Source organism: Equus asinus, chromosome 12, assembly GCF_041296235.1.
Source record: "Equus asinus isolate D_3611 breed Donkey chromosome 12, EquAss-T2T_v2, whole genome shotgun sequence".
NCBI lineage: Eukaryota > Metazoa > Chordata > Mammalia > Perissodactyla > Equidae > Equus > Equus asinus.
Genome location: NC_091801.1, coordinates 12,308,672 through 12,335,412, shown reverse-complemented (window position 1 = coordinate 12,335,412; position 26,741 = coordinate 12,308,672). Strand labels below are relative to the sequence as shown.

At 42.1% G+C, this 26,741-nt stretch overlaps 1 protein-coding gene and 1 long non-coding RNA gene across 8 annotated transcripts in view; one reads left to right on the top strand and one right to left on the bottom strand.

The window, feature by feature from the left end:
* JPH1 (junctophilin 1) overlaps positions 1-26,741 on the bottom strand; it is a 76,711-nt gene that overhangs the window by 2,574 nt on the left and 47,396 nt on the right. For all 5 annotated transcript variants that reach the window (XM_044765896.2, XM_044765894.2, XM_044765893.2 and 2 more), the window contains exons 3-4: positions 15,835-15,953; positions 6,437-7,086 (exon numbers count right to left, since the gene is read on the bottom strand). In XM_044765896.2, the coding sequence (XP_044621831.1) occupies positions 6,437-7,086; positions 15,835-15,953 (769 nt within the window). The remainder of the gene's footprint in view (positions 1-6,436; positions 7,087-15,834; positions 15,954-26,741) is intronic.
* The window catches only part of LOC106839187 (uncharacterized), a 67,359-nt gene continuing 40,623 nt past the window's right edge, over positions 6-26,741 (top strand). For all 3 annotated transcript variants that reach the window (XR_011493127.1, XR_011493126.1, XR_011493125.1), the window contains exons 1-3: positions 6-4,405; positions 23,341-23,443; positions 25,452-25,515. This is a non-coding gene — a long non-coding RNA (uncharacterized lncRNA). The remainder of the gene's footprint in view (positions 4,406-23,340; positions 23,444-25,451; positions 25,516-26,741) is intronic.

The following is a 26,741-nucleotide window of genomic DNA, read 5'->3' as shown; positions in this document are numbered from 1 at the left end:
TGGAAATGAAGCAGAGCAAAACAAGCCTCACTTTTCCGTGTTAATATCAATATATAAATTAGCTCATAAAACCAATTACCAAAAATATAAAAAAACCCAACACAGCTGCAGTAAATAAGGCATGAAAAATGACAGCAGTTCCAAAAGGTAGAAACTGAAAATAGCAATGCCACATTTAGATGGAGCCATCTCTGAACTTTCAGTAAAAAATGAACCCAGTCTTGATTAAATCTAAAAAGGACAAAAATAATTGAGTTCATTCACCTCAAAACACTGGACAATAGTCTGGGTGAGACACAGTTCACCACAGCAGGGTTAGGAACTAATGGAAATTCGATATGCATTTTTTGTTATGGTGTACTTCAGATGAGGAAGAATTATTTCCTCACAGAGGCAGTTAGAATGTGAGAATAAAATGTGTAGGACAATGAGACCTCTCAGGAAAAATTTAGGAAAAACTCAAAATGAGGTTCTCTGACTCTTGCTTTTCCTGGTCGTCTTTTTAGATACTATCCCCTCCTTAAAATAAAAACTGCCAAGGGGGGCCCAGCCCCGTGGCTGAGCGATTAAAGTTCTTTGCACTCTGCTTCGGTGGCCTGGGTTTGCGGGTTCGGATCCCAGGCGCGGACCTACTCCACCCACTAGCCATGCTGTGAAGGTGTCCCACGTACAAAATAGAGGAAGACTGGCACAGATGTGAGCTCAGGGCTGGTCTTCCTTACGCAAGAAAAAAGAGGTGGATTGCCAACGGATGTTAGCTTATGGCAGATCTTCCTCAGGAAAACAACAACAAAACAACAAAAACTGGCCAGGGGGAAGCTGAACACTTTCAGAAATCATCTCACAGGTCTAATTTTTTATTTCTTTGCTTACAACCACATTTCAGAAATAGAGTTATATTTAACAAATGGCAGAATCCTATTTTGATAAATACCAGCTGGCCCAAGGTACTCAAACTTTGTTTACTGGTTTAAACAAACCAACCAACCTACCTTATGACTCATCTTTTCAATTTGCCCATGCTTTGCCATCTTTATTACAGAGACATGATCTTGATCTTTACTATTAAAATAGTGTTAATAGCATTAAAAGTTTTCTAAACTGGCCCTACGAGGTATACATGGGTAGGTAGGTCATTGTTCTTACTTTACACATGAGGAAACAGTGGCACCATATTGGAACATCCAATGAGACTACATTGAAACTGTGTTAGAGAGTCCTCCAATGTCGTATTGGTGTGACTTTTGGGGGCGTGGAGTAAGTGTATAAGGAAGACTGGAACTGCCACTGGCCCAGCGCTCATCCTGCAGGGTCTAGGGCTTGGGTCACACATCCTTCAAGGAGGTCTCCTCCCCAGATGAAGCTATGACCACCGCCCCCCCACCCAGGCCAGCCAGCCTCTTCATTGTCTGTCATTTCTTGTTAATAGCTGTCTCCCCAAAGGCTGATTCCACAGTGGCAGGGGCCCTGCTCTGTTCATCACTGTAGCCACACAGGGGTTGCCCAATTCATTCAGGCAACTGATACTTAATGAGAGCCTACTATCTCCCAGCACTTTTCCAGGGGCTATGGGTGTGGTTGTGGAACAGATTAATTCACTGTATTCAACGAAGAACAGGGTGATCAGTAAAATCAGGGTCAGGGAGAGGAGGAAGTAAAAAAAAAATGGGTGCCCTTGAGACAGGGACGATCAGGAAGAAGAAAAACATTAGTGCCTGAACCCCAAGTAAATGAGAGGAAAATAAACATTTATTGCGGGTATTTATATGACAGGGAGTGGCTATGCATTCCTGTGTAGAGTGTTGTTATTTCTTCTTCTCAAGTGACTATTAGTTCCATCTCACAGAGCTCTGAGAGGGTAAGGGTCTTGCCCAAGGTTACTCAGCCAGTTTGGACACATTTTAGAACGAAAATCAAATTTTAAGTCTGTCTACTTCGGAGCTCCGTGTTCTTTTTCTACATCCCTATTAAAGCCACAGACCTTAGTTTAAAAATAATAATTTCCCATCAACTTCTTTAAAATGGCATTTTCTTCTATCCCCTGATTCCATAGTACCAGAAAAACATCAGATTTTGATACTGACCAATTGCTCTTTTAGTATTCTAAGTTAACAGGAGAGTCCTAACCTAGGCAAGTCCTCAAAAATGGTTAACTTAGAACATATAAATAATGTAGGAAACTCAGAAAATCATTCGGGTGATCTCTCGATACCATAACTCAGTATGGACATTACAGAAATGCTATTACTCTTACAAAATTTTGATCAGATTTTGCTCATGCATGTGTTAAGAATTTTGGGTGCACTTAAACACAGAAAAGTGCCTTCAGGGGAGCCAACTGAAAAAGCTTAAGGTGTGTCTGAACCTTGAACTTCCATTTCATAAATCTTTATAAGGTTTCATGTATTTATCTAACCTTTTGAATTGGTTATGGAGATATATAGTATTTATTATATAATACATATTTATTGGCTGTATATTTTTTCTGTTGAAACATACATATATATTTATCCTGTATATATTCTAATATACGCATACATATATATTTATTCAACTGGTATAGCTCCATTTATAAAGCTATTTTTAAAGATGACTCAGTGAAGAGGAGGGTAAACCAGCAAGAAAAGGCTCAAACAGCAACCAGTGGAGAAATCAATCCTGGGACGTGATGTTTAATAGGCAGGTATCAAGATGTGAGCTCCGTGTTCTTCAGAGACCTAGGCTGGGTTCAGGGGGGAAAGCTTTAAGGTGGAAGTCTCATAAATATGACTGTGGTAGCCAGTTGGAGCTTAAAATAGCAAAATGAAAAAAAAAAACCCCAGTCTTGCTTTGCAAGACTGACTGGGACAGGTGTAATAAAAGAAGCCGTGGGCAAAGGGCAAGCTGGACGGGAAGAAACTCTGAGGCAGTTAGAAAATGAAGTGCAGGAAGTCAAATATGGAAAGAAGTTTTGACTCAAAATTAATCCGTTTTCCTTCAAAAGACTAGATCGCTCATTTAAAAGTGTGAGGAATTTTCTGCTGAAGAGTTATCGTAGCTTATGTCAAATCTAAAACTTCTCTAAAAACATATGAAAATAACAAAATTGAAGCTAGTATTCATAGCAAAGTTGAATTGTATTAACTGTTTTTATTTGTGTGTGTGAGATTCAAAACTGATCTGACAGAGGTGCTGTTAAGTTTTGCAACAATCAAAAGAAAGATGAGGTAAACCTCAAACACGGAAGCTGATGAGAGTTACCGCTAACCAAAACGTGCAGGCAGTTTTCGGAAGGGGTTGGTCACGATTTCTAATTGGAAGACCCCTCACTAGTCTATTTGATGACATGGCTTTAAAGATGTCTCTACTGGCTCCTACCCGAGTTGCCATGTTGCAAAATCCTACAAAAATTGTCTCATGTAGGATGTGTTCCCCTGGAACATGAGTCCATGTGGAACCACTGCCCACGGGGGTCACAAAGTTCTTGAGGAAGGTTTTATGCACAGTAACCCCTGCCAGCCTCCCTTCTCCTACCTCTCGTACTCACGGAGTTACTTTGCTCTAAGGGTTAGCCTGTGTCCTAGAAGATTTTCTGTATTTCCAGGAGACCAGTAACTAGGGTGATCCTGAGGATGGGTCAAAATCTATTGGAATATTTATGAACTATTTATGCTTCAACTAGTACAGTGATGAAGCAAACTGAGTACCAGTCAATGCTTTCTGAGCACTTGCCATGTGCTAGGCACTGGGCTAAGGACTTGCTATGTCTTATTTTTCACAACAAACCTATCATATAGGTACAGATGAAAAAAAAAACAAGTCACAGAGCAGTTAGGAAACTTACCCAAGGTCACACCGCTGGCATTTGAACCTAGGAAGTCTGGCATCCGAGTTTATACTCTCAGCCAGTAGCCTATATGGCTCAACAAGCTGGCTAAAATTCCAGACTCAGTTGGGTCTGCCCCCCTACAAATGGTAATTCTGACTCAAACTGGATGTCAGCTGCCAACCCAGAGCACTAGCTGGTTCAGTCTGGTTTTCCCTCAAATGTCTGCTTTAGTGTGAATGTTTCTATGGATTTTCAAGTTATTTATAAACCTCTAATTTGCAGTGTCTTTTTATCTCAAAACTGTGTGTAGTATTCCTTTGTTTTAAGGGTTGTTTGTTGACTACCTTTATGATGACTTTGTCACTTCCTCATTCTCTGGGAAGGAAACAGTTGCCAGGAGTGTGAAAGGCAGCTTTCTGCCATGACCAGGCAGGGAAGGGCATTGTTACAATCCTCCTGTGAAGGTGCAGAGGCAGGCACAGAGGTGCAGACCTGTGCGGCCTCCTCTCCCTCTCGGGGTCTGGAAGGGAAGCCCAGAGACCAGCCTATCGAGCTGGAAGATGCTCAGCTAACTCCAAGAACCAGACGGTTCTGCATGTAAGTAAAAACAGATCCTTTTCTAAACAAGGAGGCTGTGAATTTCCCAGGTATATCTATTAGTAACGTTTTATAGAAAAACTGTTACAGATGAGAGCTAGGTAACTCACCTGAAGGGTAGGACACTGGGGCATACACTTCCTCCTGGGGAGTTCTAGAAATCAACCCAACCCCACTACTGGGTACCCAGAGGTGTGAACTATATGGCCTTGCATTGTCTGAATTTCCCCCTTGTAAATCAGGCAACTGATACTAATATATATGTGAGGCTTTACTGACCTGTGGATATAATGCTGAAAGTCAAATGAGAAGTGAATTATTACATTTAACAAATTCAATAGTGATATCATCATCATATATAATATCAGAATACTGACATATAAATGTTTAAATTTTTAAAAGAATGAATGCTTACTGAACAGTCAGAGTCTCAAAGTTACTCTGTTTTGAAAACCATTTATCCTCATGGAGTCTGGCTCGGAGAAAGTTAATCCAGTTAATCTGATTAATTTATATTTAGATAATTAAAATGAAGAGAATTTGAGAAAAAAAAAGTGGGAACCACTGTTTATAACTATTAGCAAAAATAAACCTAATAAATTTCAAACAAAAGTGAACTAAAAGGATTAATTTCAATTACTTAACCCTATGAGGAAATTGAACAGACAAAAGTAAACTGATGGTTGTATTATATGCTTATTGGCCAAGATATTAGTCTACAACTTTATGCAAATATGCCTCTGAAATTATCAGAAAATATTGGGTTGGCTGTGGCTTCTTCTCTAAGCTACAGTTAACATGCAACACCTCTGGTTCCTAAGGCATATGACTAAGTCAATAGGTAAATTTTTTAATAAAAATTACTTAGCTTCACCTTTTATAAATTGTACAGAATTTGATAAAATACTAATTCCATATATTATTAACCAATGAGTCTCATTTGAATGAGGATGCAGATATTTATTAATAACGGAAAGCTTTCTGGTTGAATGGTAAAAATCTTAAATGCTCAAGGCTGGTAGTAAAACTAGCATCTACCAGAAAACTGAAATTTTAGGAGCATTTACACTCTGAGGAGTTAGAAGACCAAAGCCATTTTCTTAAAGAGCTGAAAATTTTCATTTCTCCTATGGGAAAGAACAATGTTCTAGCCTCAAAGCCAGGCTAATTAAGTAAAATCCAAACTAAATATTTATGAGAATAATTACAACAGCTAGAAGTCATGTTCTTTTGTCTAAAGATGATGATTGTTGTGGGGAGGTCAAAAGGTGGGGCAAGAATTTAGCAAATGGCGGTGGAGCCCTCTCCCTAGCTAGAGCTGAGAGTAGGTGGTCTTTTCTACCCAACAGAGAGGCAGTTACTGTTATGGACTGCATGTTTGTGTCACTCCAAAATTCATATGCTGAAACCCTAATCCCCAATGTGATGGTATCTGGAGTTGAGGCCTCTGGGAGGTGATTAGGTCATGAGGGTGGAGCCCTCATGATGGGCTTGGTGCCTTTACAAGAAGAGACTCTAGAGAGCTTGCTTCCTCTCTCTCAGCCATGTGCGGACACAGTGAGAAGATGGCCTATGGTCTTTGAACCAGGAGGCAGGTTCTCACCAGACAGCAAATCTGCTGGTGCCCTTGATCTCGGGACTCCCCAGCCTCAAGACGCGGGGGAAATAGACGTTGAAGCCACCCAGTCTATGATATTTTTGCTGTAGCAGCCCAAGTAAGACAGCTACCACGAAGCTTACCAGGAAGCGCTGATAAAAGCTTGCTAAAATGTGATGTCGGAACAAGCTGGTCACATCTTAACCCACCTGGATGATGTCTAAGGTGGGTGGCTCAGTGAGCATGGAGGAATTTCTGCCTGGATGGATTTTGCCGTCTCAAGCTACAAATGTGCTAAGCTCTACTCTAAATAGCCTTGTGCTGGTCAGGACTTCTGTTGGCCTTGCTGTCATCAAGGTGCAAGTCACCCGGGGCTGCTATCTACAAGAAGCAAAGGGAGGAAAGGAAGAGAAAACGCGTCTTGCAAAACTTACTGAATTGGCTTCTTTTTCCAAAGAAGGGCATGAATCGTTGCTTGCTGGATTCTTTGGTATAGCAAGTTCAGACTTCTTAGCTTTTGGCTCAGCTTTGCTTTCTTTGGCAACTGGTTTTGTCACAGATTTAGGGGGACTCCACTTGTTGGGCGATGGCTTGTGCACCAGCGCTGAGGAAGACTGGCTCAATCCTCCACCTTCCTCCACGTCTACAGGAGGGTGCTGGGGGGGGTGCAGTTTCACGTAGTAGCCGTGGTACTGAGAGTGTAGCTCCCCGTTACTGGGGTTGGGGACATGGTGGCGGCCAGAGTACTTGGACTGGGGCACCACTGTGCCCACCTCCTTCATGGGAGCCTTTGACATCAAGGGCTTATTGACGATGGCCGTCACCTGCTCATCGGCCACACTCCTTTTGTCTTGGTTGAGTCTTGTCCCTGAGCTGGGGTTCTGCTTCCTCGAGGGCTTTGGGGAGGCGGGCTGGGGAGAACGGCTTTGTCTGGGACTCGCCTCAGGAGACGCTGGGGGGGTCGTGCCTTTGCGGTAAAAATGTGGAGATTCCTTTGGTGTAGGCGGCTTTTCTGTTACCTTTTCTTCTGGATTTTCTTTAGCATCTACACCTTCCTGAAATCTCTGTTTGATATAATCTGGGCCTGGGGAAAAAATTGAGGACAGAAAGGTGATAAAATAAAAATAGGGTACACATGCTTGTTCCTCATGGCTATCTATGTGTATTTTGCTAACTCAGATCAGCCTTTCCTCTTTTTGCTTTTAAATGTATTTACCTGGCTTTGGTTAAACATGAGCACAGTTCATTCCCTGAGGGGAAAGATTATTTATTGCTGAAAAAGTGCTTTTAAGGTAATATTTACCATTATTTATACTATTTTGATGGCTGTAAAGTTTAAGCAATTCTCACTTCTCTAATAATGGCATTGCTCCTGCCGACCTACAGAACACTGAGGGGAAATTCATGTCGATGGAGCACTGGTGATGACACCATAATTAATTTGCATATTCAAATGATGTGGCATAACTAAAATGTAAAGTGTACACTCATATGAATAAATTAACTCATATGTTTAATATTGAATATATCAAAGTATTTAAATTAATATGTTTAATACCTAAATAGTATTTACTCTATAAGTAAGAGGAGGCCCTGCAGATATATTTTTAATGGTCCTTCATGAAAAGATCGTTTAAACGTCTTGGTTAGGAACTATTTCTGTGGTTTACGTTGCACGCACAAAATAACTTGCCTGGAGTCCTAGGGCAGCACGGTTTTGCATCAGCAGTGTTTCTGCAGGCATCAAAGTCAACACAAGACAGTTGTCTTTGGCTCTGTAGTCTAAGGTTTTTTTTTTCTGAATAATTTAGGACTGTTTGTAGCAATGAGACGTTATTGTTATCAATGGGAAAAGTTTCACTTACAAAAGGGACCCTGGTGCACTGGTATTTTACAGGAGATTCTGGGGAGAGTGAAGAGTAAAGAAACAGAGCATGTACCATGTGATGGTACAGGCCACGAGAGCTTAAGGATGTCAGCGGTCCAGAAATGGGCTCCAAGGCAGTGCCCTCCTTCTAGGCACTTCACGTCTTGTCCCCTCCCCGATAACCACATCATGTACATCCTTTGGCCCCCACTCCACCCATCAGCCACTTTCCACCTCAGGAAGTAAAGTCAAGGTCACACAGTGCATCTGGCCTTCTTCTCTGCAAAGGGGCAGGAGCTGACAATGTCATCCCTCAGGTACACAAGGGAGAAACCTCCCCACCCACTTGCTGACAGGAGTTGACCAGCTCTCGTCAACTCCACAGTATCGCATCTGTTCACTTTCCTTGCTGCCTCCTCTCCCACCTCTACCCCACAGGGGCTGACGAACAATCATCCTTAATTGTTAAAGGAGGTCTGAGTAATTTATTGTTATGAGACTGCTACTTATTATACAAGGTATCTTCCAAAATTCAGAGCCTTGCCAAAATCTTAGGAAGCAGGTGTTATCCCGATTTTACTGATGTGGAAACAGCTGTAGTAGCTGAAAAGCCCAAAGTCACATAGCTCCTGTGTCCCCTTAAGACAAAACATAATGCAACACAGAACGTAATATTTTAAGCCCAGAAATGAGAATTCCCAAGGACCCATAATTATAGGTTGTCCTCAGGGCCAAAAACATGATAGTATTCTCCCACTTTCCATCCTCCGGAGGATAAATCCACCCCTCAGGGTTTGAATTTCCCAAACAGGTCAAGATTGCATGTCAACAATTGAGATTTCCTCTCTCAACTTGGTGAAGCACCTCCCTTTTAAAAATTGGCAGTCTTCTTTTAAATCCTTCATCAAAAATGGCAGTATGAATTCTTGGCACAGAGAAAGGCACCTCACTTGAGTGAAGAAAAAAGGGGGAAGTACAGCTATTCAAAAGGTGATGTCTTTCTGTTTCGGTGCTGTGGCCGGGACACACAACAAAGAGAACAAAGCAGCAGCACCAGAAAGTGCCGCTCTCCATCAACAGCCTTTGATGTTTTAAGACTCACTAAGGTCATTTATACTGGTCTTTCATGGTGAAGACCCTCATTATTTTATTGCAGTTTAATTTATTCAAAACCCCTCCTCCTCTTCTGTGATACAGGATATTACCTGATAGAGTTCAATGCAGTGTGTTGCTTACGTATTTTTCTCTCATCCTTCTACCCAAAATTTCACCAGAGTTGGTTTTATTTGTGCTTCACGGTTATTCAATTTCATGGCATTCCTGAAATACCCATCTAGGTGTGGTACTGGATGTACTGTGCAAAGATCATTAATAGTCAAGACTCTTCGAGCCAAGGGATTTTTAATTTAAGCCACATAACTCTGCACCACAAGTTACAAAGTACTTCTAACATCTTCAGTCTAAGGGGTGAGAGCAAAAGTTATTTTTGCAAATCTTTCTATCTTAAGGTTAAGGCACATTAAAAGCTGATGGTTAGCTTAAAGATACAGAAAAGAGTGCGAGAAAGAAAGAGACTCTGGCGAACACGATTAGTTATACATTCTTAAAGCTGGAAAGGAAAGACGCAGAGTCACTGAACCATGAGAAATAAAGCTGTCACAGAGCCCATGTGCCTCATTTTGAAAATGCGAGACCGTAACCAGTGCAGCTTACAAATTGAGGATTTATCTGGTGACCTTCGGTCCCACCTAGTTACTGCAGAAAGCAGATTAGAAGCAGAAATGGGAGCTGTTCTGACAGAGCCCAACAAAAGTGACAGGTGCCAGCAAAGAGGAGATGGATGAAACACTAACAGCTACAAGAGACCATTTATCTCGGGGGGAGAAACTCCGTTAATTCAGTAATAGCAGGTCCAAGAAAAATTAATGACAATAATTTTTTAAAGTGATATGCTTTGGTTATCTGGAAAAAGAACAAAAACCTCTAACACTTGAATACAAAGCATAATTTCAAATGCTTTTTGTAAACAGAACTCTTAATTTATACTGTCAGACTATTAGGTCAAGTTGAGAATGAGTTGGCCATTGGAGAAATTTGTATTTTATGGACTAATAAAGCCATATTCTGGATTCCACTGAACGTATTTATTATGTTTATTAACTTTCAAATACCAGTCTAGTCACTCCTTTAGAGCTTTAGAAACCGGCTTTACTGCTCCTTTGGACAGCCTTCCTGTCCTGAACGTATTAGGAAAGGCATTTCTTACACCAGTACTTGTGCCCCTCTCCTAAGATGTGGTTTTCAGCCATATTCAGATTTATCTACAGGGCTTCTGGTGATATTCAAAATCTGTGGAGCTCAAAGAATTTACTAGAATGATGGAAGTACATTGTAGCACCGACTTTCAGATTAAGAAAAATTCCTGGCTTTATTATGAACTAAAAAATGGCTGGATAGGGGAATAAATGTACTCTGAACCCCTAGCTCCATATCTGCTGCCCATCAGAGGCACCTGGGGTGCGCTTCCCAGAGAATATGAATCGAAGCCTAGAAATCTTGATGTTTAACAAACGCTCCAGGTGATTCTAATGTACTTAGGTACAGGCATTTAAAAGCATGCAAAACTATTTTTTTCAATAGAGGTACACCTAACTCCAGCCCTCATGACTACATCCAACTGGGAATGGTTCCAACATAGCGTAGTCATATGGGGACTGGCCAGCGAAATGAGGATATACAGTTAAATTTTCCAGAGTGAGATTAAATACTTTTAAACAAGACATTTAATATAATGCAGAGGACAGAAGTTTTTCCTGGACTATTTTCTTGGAAGGCACACGTTGTGCCTGCTACTTGTTCTCTGCAGTAATGTGTCAGCCTTGCAACGCCAGCAGCATAAAGTTGATGAGATGCAGCAGTTCATTAAAAAGACTAGTCAGAATACTGCCAGGCAGGAAAAGGATGACAACTGATGATAGCTCTTGCAGTCAGCATTTTCATCTCTTTTTATAGACAGTATCTATAAATCCTAAGGGATTTTTTTCCCCCTGGGGATTCATATTGGGAAGAAGTCAGATAATAGGTCACCTGCTCACTGACATGCCACACAATATGAAACAACAACATTCAGCACATGTCATCCACTAACACTGACAGGTTGCTTGATACAGTTGGCATGGAGCTCTGAACAGATATGACAGATGGTAACAGCAACGTATTCAACTAGTCCTTCATAGGTGAGCCTCGGTGGGCTGGCTATGGGCAGAAGGAAACCATGAAGATTCCCCAAAGAAATGTCCAGAAAGGCAGTGCTGGGAGCAAACGCTGTGTAGCAACATCAGAAGTCAAATTCTCTGGAGACTGTCAGTTATTCATAGAGGACCAGATTGAAAGATTCTAAAAAGATTCTATAACTGGCAGCAGATCACTTTTATATTCTACATGGAAAGAACGCCCCTTTCCTATAGGACCTCAACAGTGCGATCTGTAACAATACCGCAACTTCTGTGAACACAGCCACACAGCTCTTGTCTGCAAGGCCTGGGACATCCATTCCAGCGCCTTGCACGTGGCTGGCTCTCAATACACATTCTTGGAACTGAATACACTAGAATGAATAAGTAGTAAGAATAACCAGCAAATGCATGAATTATTAACTTTATGTCAATTAGGGGATTATTCTGTTTCGTTTTTCTAGGAAAAAATTTATTCAGAATTTGGGGTTTGGAAAATGTGTTTAGAAGTCATCTATTCCAGGATGCTTCCCTTTTCTTAACCAAAAGCAGTACATATTAATGGTAAGTAGAGACAATTATATAATGAAAACATGCTTTGATTTGTAAAGACTTCTAATTCATACCAGAAATGTGAGCTTCATGAACTCTGGTCCACAATAACCTACACTCAAGACTTCACTTTTTACCTTAAATAATCAATGTACAGTGTGTGTATGCATGCACATAAATGCTATTATGGATTGACTGTTTGTTTCTCCCCCCCACCATTCATACATTGAAGCCCTAACCCCCAGTGTGATGATATTTGGAAGAGGGGCCTTTGGGAGGTAATTAGATTTAGATGAGGTCATGAAGGGGATTAGCGTCCTTATAAAAAAGGAAGAGACACCAGAGCTCGCTCTCTCCAAGCGCAGGCACCCAGGAAAGGCCAGGTGAGGACATGGAGAAGGTAGCTGCCTGCAAGCCAGGAAGGGGGCTCCCCCCAGAACCCAACTCTGCTGGCACCTGATCTCAGATTCCAGCCTCCAGAACGGTGAGAAATAAATGTGTATTGTTTCAGTCGCCCAGTCCATGCTATTTTGTTTAGCAGCTGAGCTGACTAATGCACATGCTTAAACATAGAAAGACAAAGCTTTTTGAGGATGCTGCCTAGGGAAGCGGGCTGGCCATCTCCTCAGAGGATGCATTTACCAAGTGATGTGTTTACCACACTCTGGGGCAGTGTTTCTCAGTCCTTTTTAACCCAGGCCCTGTCACTCCCACAATTGATAAATACAAAAATTTCACACCCTACTTAATACTACTTGAAATTAAAAACAAAGTAAGTATCTCGATCGAAAGGAAATTGAAACAGTGGAACAAAGAGCCACACATAAGAGCTTTCCAGTCATCCTTGCCCCATGTCCCACTCCCCACGGCTTCCTTAGGGAAATCCAAAGTCTCGTCTCAGCTTTGCTCCCTTAGAAACCTGAATTCATCAACACTTTGCTGGAGAGCCATCCCTCGGGGCAGACTGATATCACCAAAGTTCACGAGACTGACGGATAATACCAAAAGGCCAACGCATTAGTTTATAGTGAAAAACAGAAATGTCACCGAGCCCAGGGGACTCGCACTGAACCACCAGTGCATGCTCTGTTGGTAACCTCCCTCCACGAGAAGCTCAACCAAAATTAGAAGGTTACTGGTGAACGTGGAATCAGGACAAGGAGCATGAGATGAATCAAATGTCTCATGGCATCAGGCTGAACGAGCCTGATGCAGCCATTTCCTCATTCGGGGATGGTCTTGCCAATAAAGCCATACACGGTTGGCTGTGGTTCCCTGCATCCCTCCCCATAATAGAAACGTCCTTGCCAATGCAACTGCAACACTCCAAGGTTTTGGCCTAGGCTTCTCCTCTGGACGGTGTTTAGATGGGCACTGCCAACTTTTGCCTCTGTGACTCTTTTTTTTTCCTATACTTCTTTGGGTGACCAATTCCTTCTTTAGATGTTTTAACATAATCAAGTTACAAGGAAACCTTGCAGTACCTGAAGCCATGCTATCACTTATGGTCACTTTATATAATCTCTGCAGGATAACGGGCTCATTTGAAAGCTTAACTCTCAGAGGGCAATCTTATTTCTGAGTTCTTGGGGGATGACGCACGGTGTCACTCACACTCATGGCAGTTTAGGTTTCTGTATATGTATGCAATTATCTACACACATGTTCAATACTACATTCATCTGTATGCTTTTTCTTATTGATTAGAACTTAATCCTTTTCTCAAACAGTTCCTTAAATCTTTATTCAAAGCCATTCCACATAGCTATGTTTTTTCTTTAGTTTTTAACTAAGCTGTTTTGAACTAAAAGCATAAAATTTAACTATATGGTAAATATCTGAAAATACTGCCAGCTCCTGAAAATAGGTAACTTACCATAAAAGTGTTCAAAATGTCAAGCTATGACAGACATCCTTTTTCCCAGGGTTAACAACTTCTATGCACGACACATGCCCTCCCAACAATGGCAGCAATTGTATCTGAGATATGCAAATTAAATGAGTAGCCCAACTCAGAAAAAGTACTTGAAAGCCCTTTTAGAAATGTCTATCTGATTTGATCACCCTGTAAACGCGGAGTGGAAAGCATGAGTTACGCTCCCTTGAGAAGATCAATAATACTCAGTACAGAAAAGGCTTTCTATACAGTTCCCGAAGGAAGTGTTGGCTGTGGGTCAAAGGGGACTGCAGCCTTCTCCTTTAGCTCTCGTCTCAAACAGACCCGCTGTCATCTCGTGCTACTGTGACGTATTCATTACTGACGGACAACTTGCTTATATGGAGCTGTCTTAGCGAAGCAAGGGTGGAATTACATTTTCCCACATATTTTTTTTCCCTCAGCTGCTTTTACCCCATAAAAGGCTTTTAAAACCATTTCGTCTGGGAAACTGAGACGACCTTCGTATCATTTACCTCTTAGTAACACCTAACAGAAATCTATAGGGACCCCATTCCCCAACGGAATTAACAACAGAACCATGAAATTACCATCTGCAGACAACAATAGCAAGTTTGTTTGCTTTCAAAGCAGCTGGAGCCCAGTGCGCTTGAGAAGCGGCATTGTCTCTGATTGCTGGAGCAGCCTCCCAACCGCAGCCCTGCTGGGGAGGACCAGGACCATCCCTCTGCGGTGGCTGGACCCTTTCTGCACCTCTCACACCCTAGAACAGGTAGTCGCCAATGGACTTAGGGACCAGGGAAGGGTGGGTTCATTTCACACCAGAAAATAGTTTATTCTTATGAGAGGTCACTGCAAAAAATGGAAAATTTTCCTCTCCTAACAAAATATACATATGTATTAAATGATTTAAATCTCACCCAGAGGTTTAAAAAAGATGCACGTGAAAGAAAACACCCATGATCGCCGGTTGCCTCCCTTGAGTTGAACTACTACAGAAGTCACTCTGCCACAACCCTAACACTCAGCAACCAGGCTGGGCCCCTCCCCAGTATCTCTCATAACCATGGAGTCTTCTTAACCTGGCCTTTTACTGTCTTCATTCTTTGCAGGAAAGGGGGGGAAAAAAAAGTCACCGTGTCATTTCCTTCTTTATTCCTCTATCCTTGATTACAGCCAAATTTCTAGCGCTTACACAGGTTTTGCTATTCTGTTTACTCTGACTTACCTAGTTCATTTAGTCACACTAATGCCCTTGGGTTCCAGTGTTATGTCACCTTCATTGGAACCAAACATGTATGGAACACAGGTTGCTAGTTATCCAGCTTGATTTAACAGAAACCAATGTGGAAAAATTCTTTGCCAAGAAAACATAAATCTTGATATTCAGAAATTTAGAACATTTACTTTGGTCTCTTTACCTAGAAATCTGTTGCTCCCTCGATCACTAGAAAGATGTTGTTTATAAAACAGTGGAGAAACATATATAAAAAGGTGGCTATTGCTATTTTATTAACACCAGTATGTTATAGAAAGGGACAGAAAGAGTCTACTAGGAAACCATTAGGAAGTGAGTTAAATATTTAAAACTACTGCAAATATTTGTTTGTTGCTACTTTATAACATTTGAGAGGCATATAATCAGGACTGATTTTTCTTTTTGAGGTTGTCATTTTCATGTCTTAAATCATGACATGCATTTTCCTCTTAATCTGTCTTTTAAGTGGTATACTTTTTTACCTCCTAACCACTTCCTTGAGCTTTAGTTCAGGTGTATTTAAAAAAACAGTCACAGTACTTACTGGCTCTTCTCTTACTGCTGATGCTACTGTTACAGGTGTCTCTGACTTGGGGGTGTTTGTTTTGGCATCTGCAATGGTCACTAATACACTAACACGATTTCTGAGAATCAGATACTTCTAGATTCCCGTCTCCTTTACTGCTATCAGCTCAAAGTTTGTTGCTGGGCATGGAAAAGGCTGACTCTGTGGTATAGTAGTTAAGTTCAGTGTGCTCTGCTTTGGCGGCCTGGGTTTGTGGGTTCAGATCCTGGGCTTGGACCTACACCACTCATCAGCCATGCTGTGGCGGCAAACCACATATATAAAGTAGAGGAAGACTGGCACAGATGTTAGCTCAGGCCTAATCTTCCTCAAGCCAAAAAAAGAGGAAGATTGGCAACAGATGTTAGCTCAGGGCTATCTTCCTCAGCAAAAAAAAAAAAAAAAAAAGGAAAGCAGAGAAAATGTCCCCACCTTTCCCATCACAGCACAATAGTCTCACCTGGTTGGTAGAAGTCGGGCGACAGCTCCCTGGCCACAGCTCTCGCGATGTCAGACTCCTGGCGGGCGGCCAGCGCAGCCTGGTCAGCGGCGTCAGCTTTTGCTCTCGCATGTGCAGTCCTACATGGAGCACAATGGGCAGTCAGCAAATGTGGCACCTTATTAAGGACCCATGGACAAGCAACTGCGGCCCCGGGCAAAGAAACGCTAAGCGCGATCATGGTCCCACACCTGCAGTAGCAAGTTTTACAGTGAAGCTGCTGTGAGATTTCAATGAAGACAACACGGATGGAACCATCTGTCAATGGCCTCAATCCTTCTTTCAGGAGAAATGAAACAGTGTCAATTTCTGTGCAGCTTGACGCAAAGCCTGGCTTTCAAAACTTACTGGAACAAGTCTGTTGACTTTGGTTAGCATTCCCCCTATCCCCAATGCATAGAGAGTAGAATTAGAGCATATGAATTAATATAATGTTCATGGATTTAACTCCTATGGTAGAGTCAACGTAAGAATTTGATTAAGAAGGGTCTGCTCGGTGGTAGGAGGATAAAGTAGCTCTCTGGAAAAAAAATAGTAAAACTGATTTGTAGCATTGACTGATTCCTGTGGTGTAAATACTCCCACCACGGCCAGTTTTAAGCTACCAGCATGATGTCACAGAAAGTGTAGTTGGGAAGAGAGGCACACAGTCAGCTCTTACCAGCCTGCAGGAGCGGACACTGGGTCTGCTCCAACAGTGTGCTCAGGAGGGTTTCAAAGAGTCCATTTAGTGGCTCTTTAAGCACGTTTCTTGTGTGAAAAAAAAGGAGACGGAGAGGCAGAGTTGGAGAGGAGCAAGTGGATCTCTTTCAGTGTTCCACCTTCTTTCTGGTCCATCTTCACTCACTGAAACCTCTTATTTTTCCAGAGGACTAGAGCTAGGGAGAAGGCAGTGGGGTACGAATGGGAATTCTTATGGAAAGACAGCAGAACTGATGTCTGCTTGCCCAGGAAAGAAGGGATTTAGAGAATTTCCTGTCATCCATGCCCAGAGAAGACCCTGTCCAGCTAGCATTTAGATGATGATCACAGGCACCTACTTATAATATTATAAACTTTCCATGCTCTTCTATCAGCACCAGGCAGGGCTACAGATAAATAGTAGTAAAAGCTTAATGAAAGTCTAAAAGAGGTGCTTGCACTGATATCTGAGTGAGCGGGACAGAGGAAAGTTGGGAAACGGCACTGTGGTCTATCTAGTGGGTCTTAGAGAAAACATAGGTGGCAGCTGGAGGAGACCAGCAGACCGAGCTCCTGGGACTTGACTGCAGGAGGAAGGAACGGGGAGGCTGGGGTCTGACCTGAGACCGTGGGGCTAACTGGTAGGAGGCCCCATTCTCAGACGACTTTCTCCAGCTACCTCCTCTCATCCTGTGTCCTCTTGGGCCGTGTCACTCCTACTTAGGACCCAGCTGGGCCCGGAGGCTTGCTGTCCTGGAATGTAAGCTTCATGAAGATCGACGCTTTTTATTTTTGCTCCTCTGCTCTCTTCCCAATGCGTAGAAGACTGCCTGGCACACAGCATTTATTGAGGGCTCATTTTATGAATAAAGCAATGAATAATGCTTCCTTTGGAACAGTTGGATAGTTACTTAAAAATGAGCGGACTGACAAAACTATGGAGACAGTAAAAAGATCAGCGGTTGCCAAGAGTTCAGGGTGGAATGGAAGAGGGGCTAACAGGCAGAGCACAGGGGAAATTTAGGGGAGTGAAACGATTCTGGATGATACTGGAATGGGAGATACACAACATGATCCACTTGTCAAAACCCACTGAACTGTACAACACAAAGAGTGAACCCTAATGTACACTATGCACTTTCATTAACACTAATGTACCAATACTGGTTGATCAACTGTACCAAATGTACCGACTAACGCAAGATGCTAACAATAGGGGAACCTGTGTGTAGTATGGATGGGAACCTCGTACCTTCTGCTCGATTTTTCTGTAAACTTTAAACGGCTCTAAGAATTAAGTCTATTAATTAAAAATGAATGGCTCAACTTCCGATCACCAAAACTATTATTTCTGAGTCATCGAGGAGGTTTTAGATTGTCTCTGTCTATAGGGTACCATGAAATGGAAATGAAATCAAGAGGGTGAGAATGTATTCCTAAACAACCGGCCGGGGTAACCCCTCACGGGAGCCACGGCTGGTGCTCCAGTCCCATGTCTGTGCCTGAGAATCAAGAAATGTCCTCTGTTACGTTCTTCCAGTTTCTCAGAATCTCCGCTCTTTTTTCCCAGAATTATTTTCCATTTTATCTATTCTTAGCTAGAACCTAATTATGTCTAGGCATCCTAATTAATGAAGCCATAAGAGTACAGTTATGCTGCCTTATAATACAATCTGCCAGCCCTTCAATGATAAATTCACAAAACTCAAGTACAAACAGTTTATTCTGACACAGTGACCACACACCACCACAGAGTCAAATAAAACGGCAGTATTATCGCCACCACTTTTTACAATATGCTAAACCGGAGAACAGACAAATACAGCAGGACTTTTCTGCAAATATATTTTGGGAGCACAGCATCAGTGAGGCCTGAATTCCCTTTTACTTGCTCTTTCCTGTAAGCCCAAAGAGAGTGGGGGACCTTCCCATCTACTGCCCCTCCCTGTGTCAACAGTCCTGCCCAGCTGGCAAGTGAGTCAAAACCACATTCGAATCTGAAACCAGACGACTGCTCGGGAGCTTTCGGGAGCCCTGGATCTGATAACAAGAAGTAGAAGAGAACAGGAACCCATCTGAGTTTGCTGTCACCACCAGCTTTGTGTGGCCAGGCCACTGACATGTTAGATTTTGCCCAGGGGAAAATCTGGGCTTGACCCTGACTCATGATAGTGAATTCACGTATTCAAATTCCAGGCTCAGTTCTAGAGCGACACACGACCCTTTATTCAGCCAACTGGTAAGACGTGCCATTGTTCACGGTTTGGGGGATGGGGGTTCAAGCTGGCCAGTCTGGGGAGATCAGCTGAAACAACGCCAAGTGGATGCCCAGCTGCTGTAGCCGGTCACATGGAAAACATCCACACGAAAAGGAGCCTGCATGCCCAAGAAGTCTTTCCTTTATTCCAAAGACTGCTGACATCCATGTCTTCAGACCCTCGCGAATCTCCAAATACCATTGTCACATGTATTTCCTCCCATAAGATGCAGTAAAGAGTAAGTGAAAAGCAATTTCTTCCACTTAGGAATCAGCTGCTGACTTTCTGTTAGGGTCATCTTTCTACAAACATACCAGAGTTTTAACCTGCAGAGAGTTAAACTATGTACCAGGCTATGTACGGGTGAAGAGAGAGAGAGACCTGGGCAGCTGGTGAAGCTCACACAGCAACAGAGTGCTTCCCGCCTGGACATCAGCCCTGCAAAGGTCACCCGTGAACAGGTGAAACAGTAAATGTGGGATTTCTGAATGTCAGGCACCCGTACATAAGAACTTAATTACAAGTTATTTTTCCAATCAGTAATTTGATGAGTATCTGAGTTTTTTTCCTTTAATGACTGAAGTAGTTTTTCATGAACTCTCAAGTCACCTTACTCAGAACAAAATAGTCTGGCTTTCCCAATTTTTCTTAAATATAATACTTTTACAAAAAAGGCATATCAACAATACATTGAACATGCCCAGCGTATCTTCCTCCTGCTAAGATAACATGTGGGTCCCTTAGATGTCTGTCTCAACTTCTAACTGTCAATCTTTCATACATCTATTCACTGACAGAGCTGATAAAGATTTTAATCTAGAATGGACAATTCTGCTAAAGGTAAAATGTATACTCTATTTACAAATTTCACTATTTCTACTTTTTGGATATTCTCTTCCCAACAATAAGCTGCTTCAAAAAAATATGCTGATTTTGATGTCTTTTTACATTTTTTATATATTAAATCAAAGTCAGTTTACGGATCTGATTCTTAAAATGTGATGGCAGAGGCTATAAGCTCTTTGGTTCAGGGGCTGTACCTGTGATTTGCCCTGAGGCCCAAATACCTAAAGAATATTATTAGCAAAATTTAAAAATAAGAGCCATTGTACATGAGAATCCAAATCTCAGTTGATGCAACACCATTCTTCCAGCTGCTCGAGACAAAACCCTCTGAGTCATCCCCGACGCCTCCCCCTCTCTCACACGCCATCTCCACGGTCAGCGCATCCAGCTGGCACCACCTTCAAAACACAACCCCAATCCAACCATTTCTCGTTCTTGTCACTGCTCCTGCCCTGGTCACAGCCCTGTCAGCCCTCACCAGGGTCACTGCAAAGGCAGAAGTGACCTTTCTGTTTCTGTCCTTGCTGCCGACCATCCTATTTCCCTTCCGGTTCTCTTGACGATGCCTGACAACACCCAAAATTCCTTCCTGGGTTATGGCATCACGGTAAGAAAACGCAAAAAATATGACCTGTTAGCCTGCCTCTTTGACCATGATATTATTTACGAGAGACCTAGATTTGCAAAAACCAATTACCTTGTGCATACAGCTGGGCCCTTTTTAAGAAGAAATTGGTTTGTTAAGCAAGGAATACTCTTGATATGAACAAGAACTAGGTGGGTCCCCAGATCTCAGCTAAAAAGCAGAGGCAGGATTTCCAAGCTCCTCCACACGTAAGAAACTGGTTTCAATCTTGATTTGGTTCTCTGATAAGACCAATACGACAAGGCTCAGCATACACTCCTCCTGCTAAGGGACATGCGGGTCCCTTAAGATGTCTGTCCTAACTTCTAATTTTCTATCTTTTATACATCTATTCACTGACAGAGCTGATAAAGATTTTAATTTGCAATGGACAATGACCCTGCTAGAGGTCTACTCTCAGTCAATTTGGTTTGGGAAGACTACTTCGTATGGGTCCAATCTTTACCATTGATTAGTTCTTGAATGTTAATTTTCTCCCTAAGTTGCTTTTTTGTTTTCTAAGAGATAAGACCTGGAAATAGTAACTTCAAGACAGAATTCTTAGGTTCTGGTTAAAAACACGTCATATTATTAGCAAAGTGCTGCCTTTTTCACCAGGGCAGGAGTTCATTTCTTCCTTTTCTAAAAGCGACATAAAGTCATTTAGCTATAAAGCAAAGGGGTATGGCATCCCCACTGAAGTTTGCTATTTGATCTTTCAAGGACCCCAGCTTTCACAGAGGTATGATGACACCAGGCTTTGAAAGCATTAATAGCCAGAGACCAGGCTGAGGCCAGGCTGGGACAGATGAGTCTTGTCTGTGAGGTCAGAAGTTAAACCACATTACTACGGTTATCACAGAATGTCTCCAAAGAATCACAATTCACATCATACCTGTGGCTTTTCTATCAAGGGGAGATAGGAGGAACCAAGACTCCCATGAAGAATGTTTACATATCTTTTGTAAAATGCTGCCTGTTATGTGTATCATTGTCATGTTTATAAAGATCTAGGTGCTACATTCCTCTTAAAAGTTTAGTGCCAGGAAAAATTTGGTCTCTGATGATAAGCTGGGGTGCTTCCTCACATCATACAATGAGCGCTACATAACCTGTTGTTTCTCTTTTTGTTAAGACTGTCAGGAAACCTGGAGTAAAACTGTCCTCAATCTACCTGTATGGTTATCTTCACCAACTACACGGCTTTAACATTCCCCAGTGTCACAAACACTAGTATGTATGTGACTTGTCATAATGTTCTGCAAATCCTTTTTGAAAACTGGCAGGATATTGAAAACAAATTTACTGGCTCACCAGCTTCTTGTTATACCAAGTTTTCTGACTCTAGCCCCTCATAGCATGTTAATGCTCAGGGACATACGTAATAACTTGGGGACAGCAGAACCTACGATTCAACTTCTTTTATAGGATTTTTTTCTATATCCAGAACATTTTCAAGCTTGGAAAATAAGTCCTCATTCTTAAAGACTTTACAGACTTTATTCCCTAACATTTGATCAAACTTAATAAGCTTAAAGGCTATATTCACAGGCCAGGTCTAAAGTACATTTATAATCCTCAGTTGGAATATGCCAAATAATTGGCTACCTTCTACTTTATTCTGAATTTTATAAAATTTATCCACAATTTACCTTCCTGTGTAATTTGTTCACTAAGAAAAATCTGATGTAAAAAAAAATTTAAGGGATGTTTTATTCCCGAAATAATTTTTAAAAGAAAAGTCATTTTCCATGAGAGTCATTCTGAAGTTGGAAAACATTACCACTAAATAAGATTAAAACTTCTCTTTAAAATATAATCACCTGAAACTCAATGAATGAGAGAAAATACTTGCTGGTCATGTATCTGATAATGAGTTACTGTCCAGAATGTATGAAAAACTCTTACAACTCAGTAACAACAAAAAACCCAATTAAAAAATGGCAAAGGGGGGGCTGGCCTGGTGGTGCAGCAGTTAAGTGCGCACATCCCGCTTTGGCGGCCCGGGGTTGGCCAGTTTGGATCCCAGGTGCAGACATAGCACCGCTTGGCAATCCATGCTGTAGTAGGTGTCCCACATATAAAGTGGAGGAAGATGGGCATGGATATTAGCTCAGGGCCAGTCTTCCTCAGCAAAAAAAGGGGAGGAGTGGTAGCAGATGTTAGCTCAGGGCTAATCTTCCTCAAAAAAAAAAAAAAAGCAAAGGGCTTGAATAGACATTTCTGCAAAGAGGATATGCAAGTGGCCAAAAGCTCATGAAAAGATGCTCAACATCACTAATCATAAGGGAAATGAAAACCAAAACCACGACGAGACACCACATCTCACACCCATTAGGATGGTTACTATCGAAAAAAAAGAAATAAGTGTTGGTGAGGATTGGAAACCTTGTGCACTGCTGGTGGGAATGTAAAATGGTTCAGCTGCTGTAGAAAACATACAATGGTTCCCCCCAAAATTAAAAATAGAATTACCAAATGATTCACCAATTCTACTCCCGGGTATATACCAACAGAATTGAAAGCAGAGTTTCAGAGAGAGATCTGTACACCCATGTTCACAGCAGCATTATGCACGATAGCCAAAAGGTGGAAACGAGCCAAGTGTCCATCACCGAATGAATGGATAAACAAAACGTGGTCTACACATGCAGGGAATATTATGCAACCTTAAAAAGGAAGGAAATTCTGACATATGCTATGGCATGGATGAACTTTGAGGATTTATGCTAAGTGAAACAAGACAGTCTCTAAAGGACAAATATTGTATGACGTCATTCATACGAGGTACCTAGAGCAGTCAGATTCATAGAAGCAGAAAGCAAAAGCTGGTTGTCAGGGGCTGGGGGGAGAGGGGATGAGGAGGTGGTATTCAATGGGTATAGAGTTTTAGTTTTGCAAGATGAAAAAGTTCTGGAGATGGGCTGCACAACGACACGAACCCACTTACTCTGAACTGTACACTTAACAATAGTTAAGATGGTAAATTTTATGTAATGAATATTTTACAACAATTAACAATTAAAAAAAAAATCACCTGATGTACAATATTTATAGAGCATCCTATGCGTCCAGATGAAGTGAGGCGAGAAGACCAAAAGTCGGGACTCAGATGAGAGGCTGCTTCAGAACCCGAGCCGTGGCCCGCTAAGTGTCTAAGGTGAGGAACGGCATAAGAAAAGGAATAATGGATGGACCCCTTAAGGGAGGAACTGTCAGAACTTTGACACATGAGGGCAGCCTCCATGCCAGCTCCTAACAAAAAGCCTGGCATGGAAGCTGTCCTCAACAAATATTGGTGAGATGAATAAATACCGGTAAGGACAGAAACAGAAAAGATAACCCTAAGATTTCTAACTTGGTATCCAGATGAACAGCTTTACTACAGACAGAAACTGCGCAGGTGGGATGGGGAGAGTGTTTGAAGGTGATGACGAGTTCGGTTTTAGACAAGTAGGACTTTACACGACGCAGGCATTTACAGTTGGAAACGCAGGGCTGCAATGCAAAGGGAAGGTCAAAGTTGGAGACAGGAATGTGGACATCACAGTCACAGAAGACGAGTTCACGAAAGGTGGATGAACTCATCAAATAAATGAGTCAAAAAAGCAAAGAGCTGAGGATGGAGACGAGTGTCCGAGGGACTTGGTGGAGGAAATACGTAAACTGAGAGGCGGCAGCATCCAGGTGGAAGGGGAACTTTCAATAGAAGTATTCAGAGTTCCTCCTGTTCTTGGATGAAGCCCGTGCCCCTCTTGGGAGTTAAGTGGGCCAGATCTGAGTCTGTCTCTTCCCTGGTGCAGCTGCACTGATTGGCTGATTTACACACAGTCACTGAAATAAGCGCAGTGGGAATCTGAGGAAAGGATGCTCTGTCAACCCTGCCGTGCGCTGGACAAAGGCGAGGGCTGCAGAGAGGCTGCTGAATTTGATGAGGACCTTTGAGAGGGCAGTTCTAACAAGAAGGCCACTGCGGAAGCCAGAGGAAGGGGGCTGCTGAGGAAACGGACGGAGGAAGTAGAGGAAGCAGGTGTGGGCCACGTGCTGGAGGCTTCTGACCCAGAAAGGAAGGAGGAAATTTGGACAGTAACCAGAAGGATTAGCTGGGTCAAGGGAAAAGACGTTTTACTCTTATCTTAAGAAAATAAGAGCTGTTCCTGTGGGAAGGTGGGAAGAAAGATGCTTAGAGAGGAAGCCTGAGAAGGTGACAACTGTGGGAGTTGGATCCTGGATAAGGCGAAAGATAGGAAACAGGACAAAATGTAAGAACAGTGATGGCTTGATCTGATGTTCTAAGTTATCTGAAGGATCCTAAGCTTGAAAGAGATGGAGAGGGCTGTGGCTTTGGAACTAGACGGAGCTGGGTCAAACCCCAGTTTTCACACAGTATTTGTGTCCCTTTAGACTCAATTTCCTTACCTGTAAAATGGGGATGATATTACCTTATAGAGTTGTTCTGGATCAGAACTGATTCATAGGAAGTACTCAGTACTAACTTAGGGTATTTAGTTGATAAATGGCCATTATTAGTCTTCTGCTGAAATTCAGCACTGGTAGGGATAATCTGGGGGCTTAAGGAGGTAAAGATCTGGAATCAGAACTACACAAAAGTTCTATGGAACAGAAGAAAGGATACTGGAATTGCTGAGTAAGACCAGGAAGACCCACCTTCAGGGCTACACGATTCTGCATCTCTCTCTAGTGGGATGCTCTCTTCTGGGAGAAGCGGGGAAGGTAAAAGGTGGCCTTGATGCAAAGTAGAGGCTCGAGCGAGGAGGACAGGGATGCACCCACCACAGAGCTTTGGGTAGGGCAGAAGGGCACAGAGACAACGATGGACTTTGGATCAGAGGAAATAGAAAGGGTTAAGGTAGGATCAAGTGAAAAAAGTGACCAGAATCTGGTAACTGTAAAATCACGTAAATGCAGGCTATTATTATCGTTTTAGGAGCTTTTTCATTGATTAAATAGGCGTCTGTCTTTCTTATAGCAAATTTTATAGAAACTGCCTCATTTTGACCACATCTGGCTGACTACTAAAGGGTACATCTTCAGTTTAAATTATTAGCTAGTAGGCTTTGGCAACAAAGGTGGGTCAAATTATGTTAAAGTGGATGCTTATTCTATAAAATAAAACTACGTACAATCATGACTTCTCTTCTTTTTAGTGCCGTAATAGCTGGATGTGCCTGTAAGAACGCTGCAAACTTCAGAACCTGAGAAGACTTCTGGGTAACAACGAGAATTCTCAGCTCAATGCTGTTTTTATTTCCACATCAGTGTTATGCTTCTTGTCCTTTACCAATGGTCCATCATGGGTACAAATTAAAGTGTGACTAAGAATTAGAGCAATTTAAGACTATTTAATGGTCAAAACACATAATGGCAGCTAGCAGTGTTCAGCTCAGTGACAAACTAACCCAGCGCCTGGATCACAGCAGACCTAATCTCCACTTACTGCTGCAAATGCACACTGTGTGGTCCTCACACTATCCCACTTAAAAACACTTACACATTTAAAAAAAATTAAGCATACATCATTCACTCCTTAAAAATCACATAAACCCTTTTAAAACTCCTGCTTGAACTCTTTGAAGCACATTCTCTTAGGTAATAAAACATCCATTTTCTATTTTATATTAACTAAAAAGTCTCTCTAAAATTCCCAAATCTACTACTTTTCCAATTCACTTTGTTCTGTCTAGATATGCTAAATAGCAACAACGTGAACGATAAAGGGATCTATTCCTCTATTGGGCATTTGATGCTGAACAGTAGGAACAAGAATTTGCTTGGCACTGACTATGCAAAACCATTCTGCATCTTGAGCTCTATCATCGTAAAGGTTGGAGAGTGTCTGAGAGGACCGCCTTGGGACGAATGCCAAAGTAGCGGGGAGGTAGCCCTTCTCTCAGCACACTAGTCTCGTTCACGTCACGCTTCCTCGTAGGAACTGGAATTCAGTTACTCTATTTATTTCACGTCTGGTCCGTGACAAGGAATCATTCAATAGTTCACCTAAGAAGACCTTGACTATTTTTACTTTAAATCTTCAGTCTTCTGCTGCAACAGACATTGGTGACAACAATCAAACAAACACAAAGGATGTGCTCTGATTTACGTGAGCCTTCTGGTTTTGAGGAAGTGGCTCTTGAGAATCCTGACTTACCAGACAGATCAGAAAACACACTGAGAAGTGGAAGGGCGTCCGAGAACCCACATGGTCCCTTGGGGTCAGGCAATTACTGTCCCTTCTCTAGGGATTTGAGACTCAGAGAGACGAAGGAATATATATATTCAAAGTCACACAGCGATTCAGTGGGAGATGAAAGGGCAAAACCCGGGTCTCCTAACCTTTAGGGCAAAGCAGGGTGACTACGTTGTGAAAAAGAGATTTTCGTATTATTATCTTCTAGATTTCGCTTTAGCAAACATCGTTATTATTTCATCTTCTATTT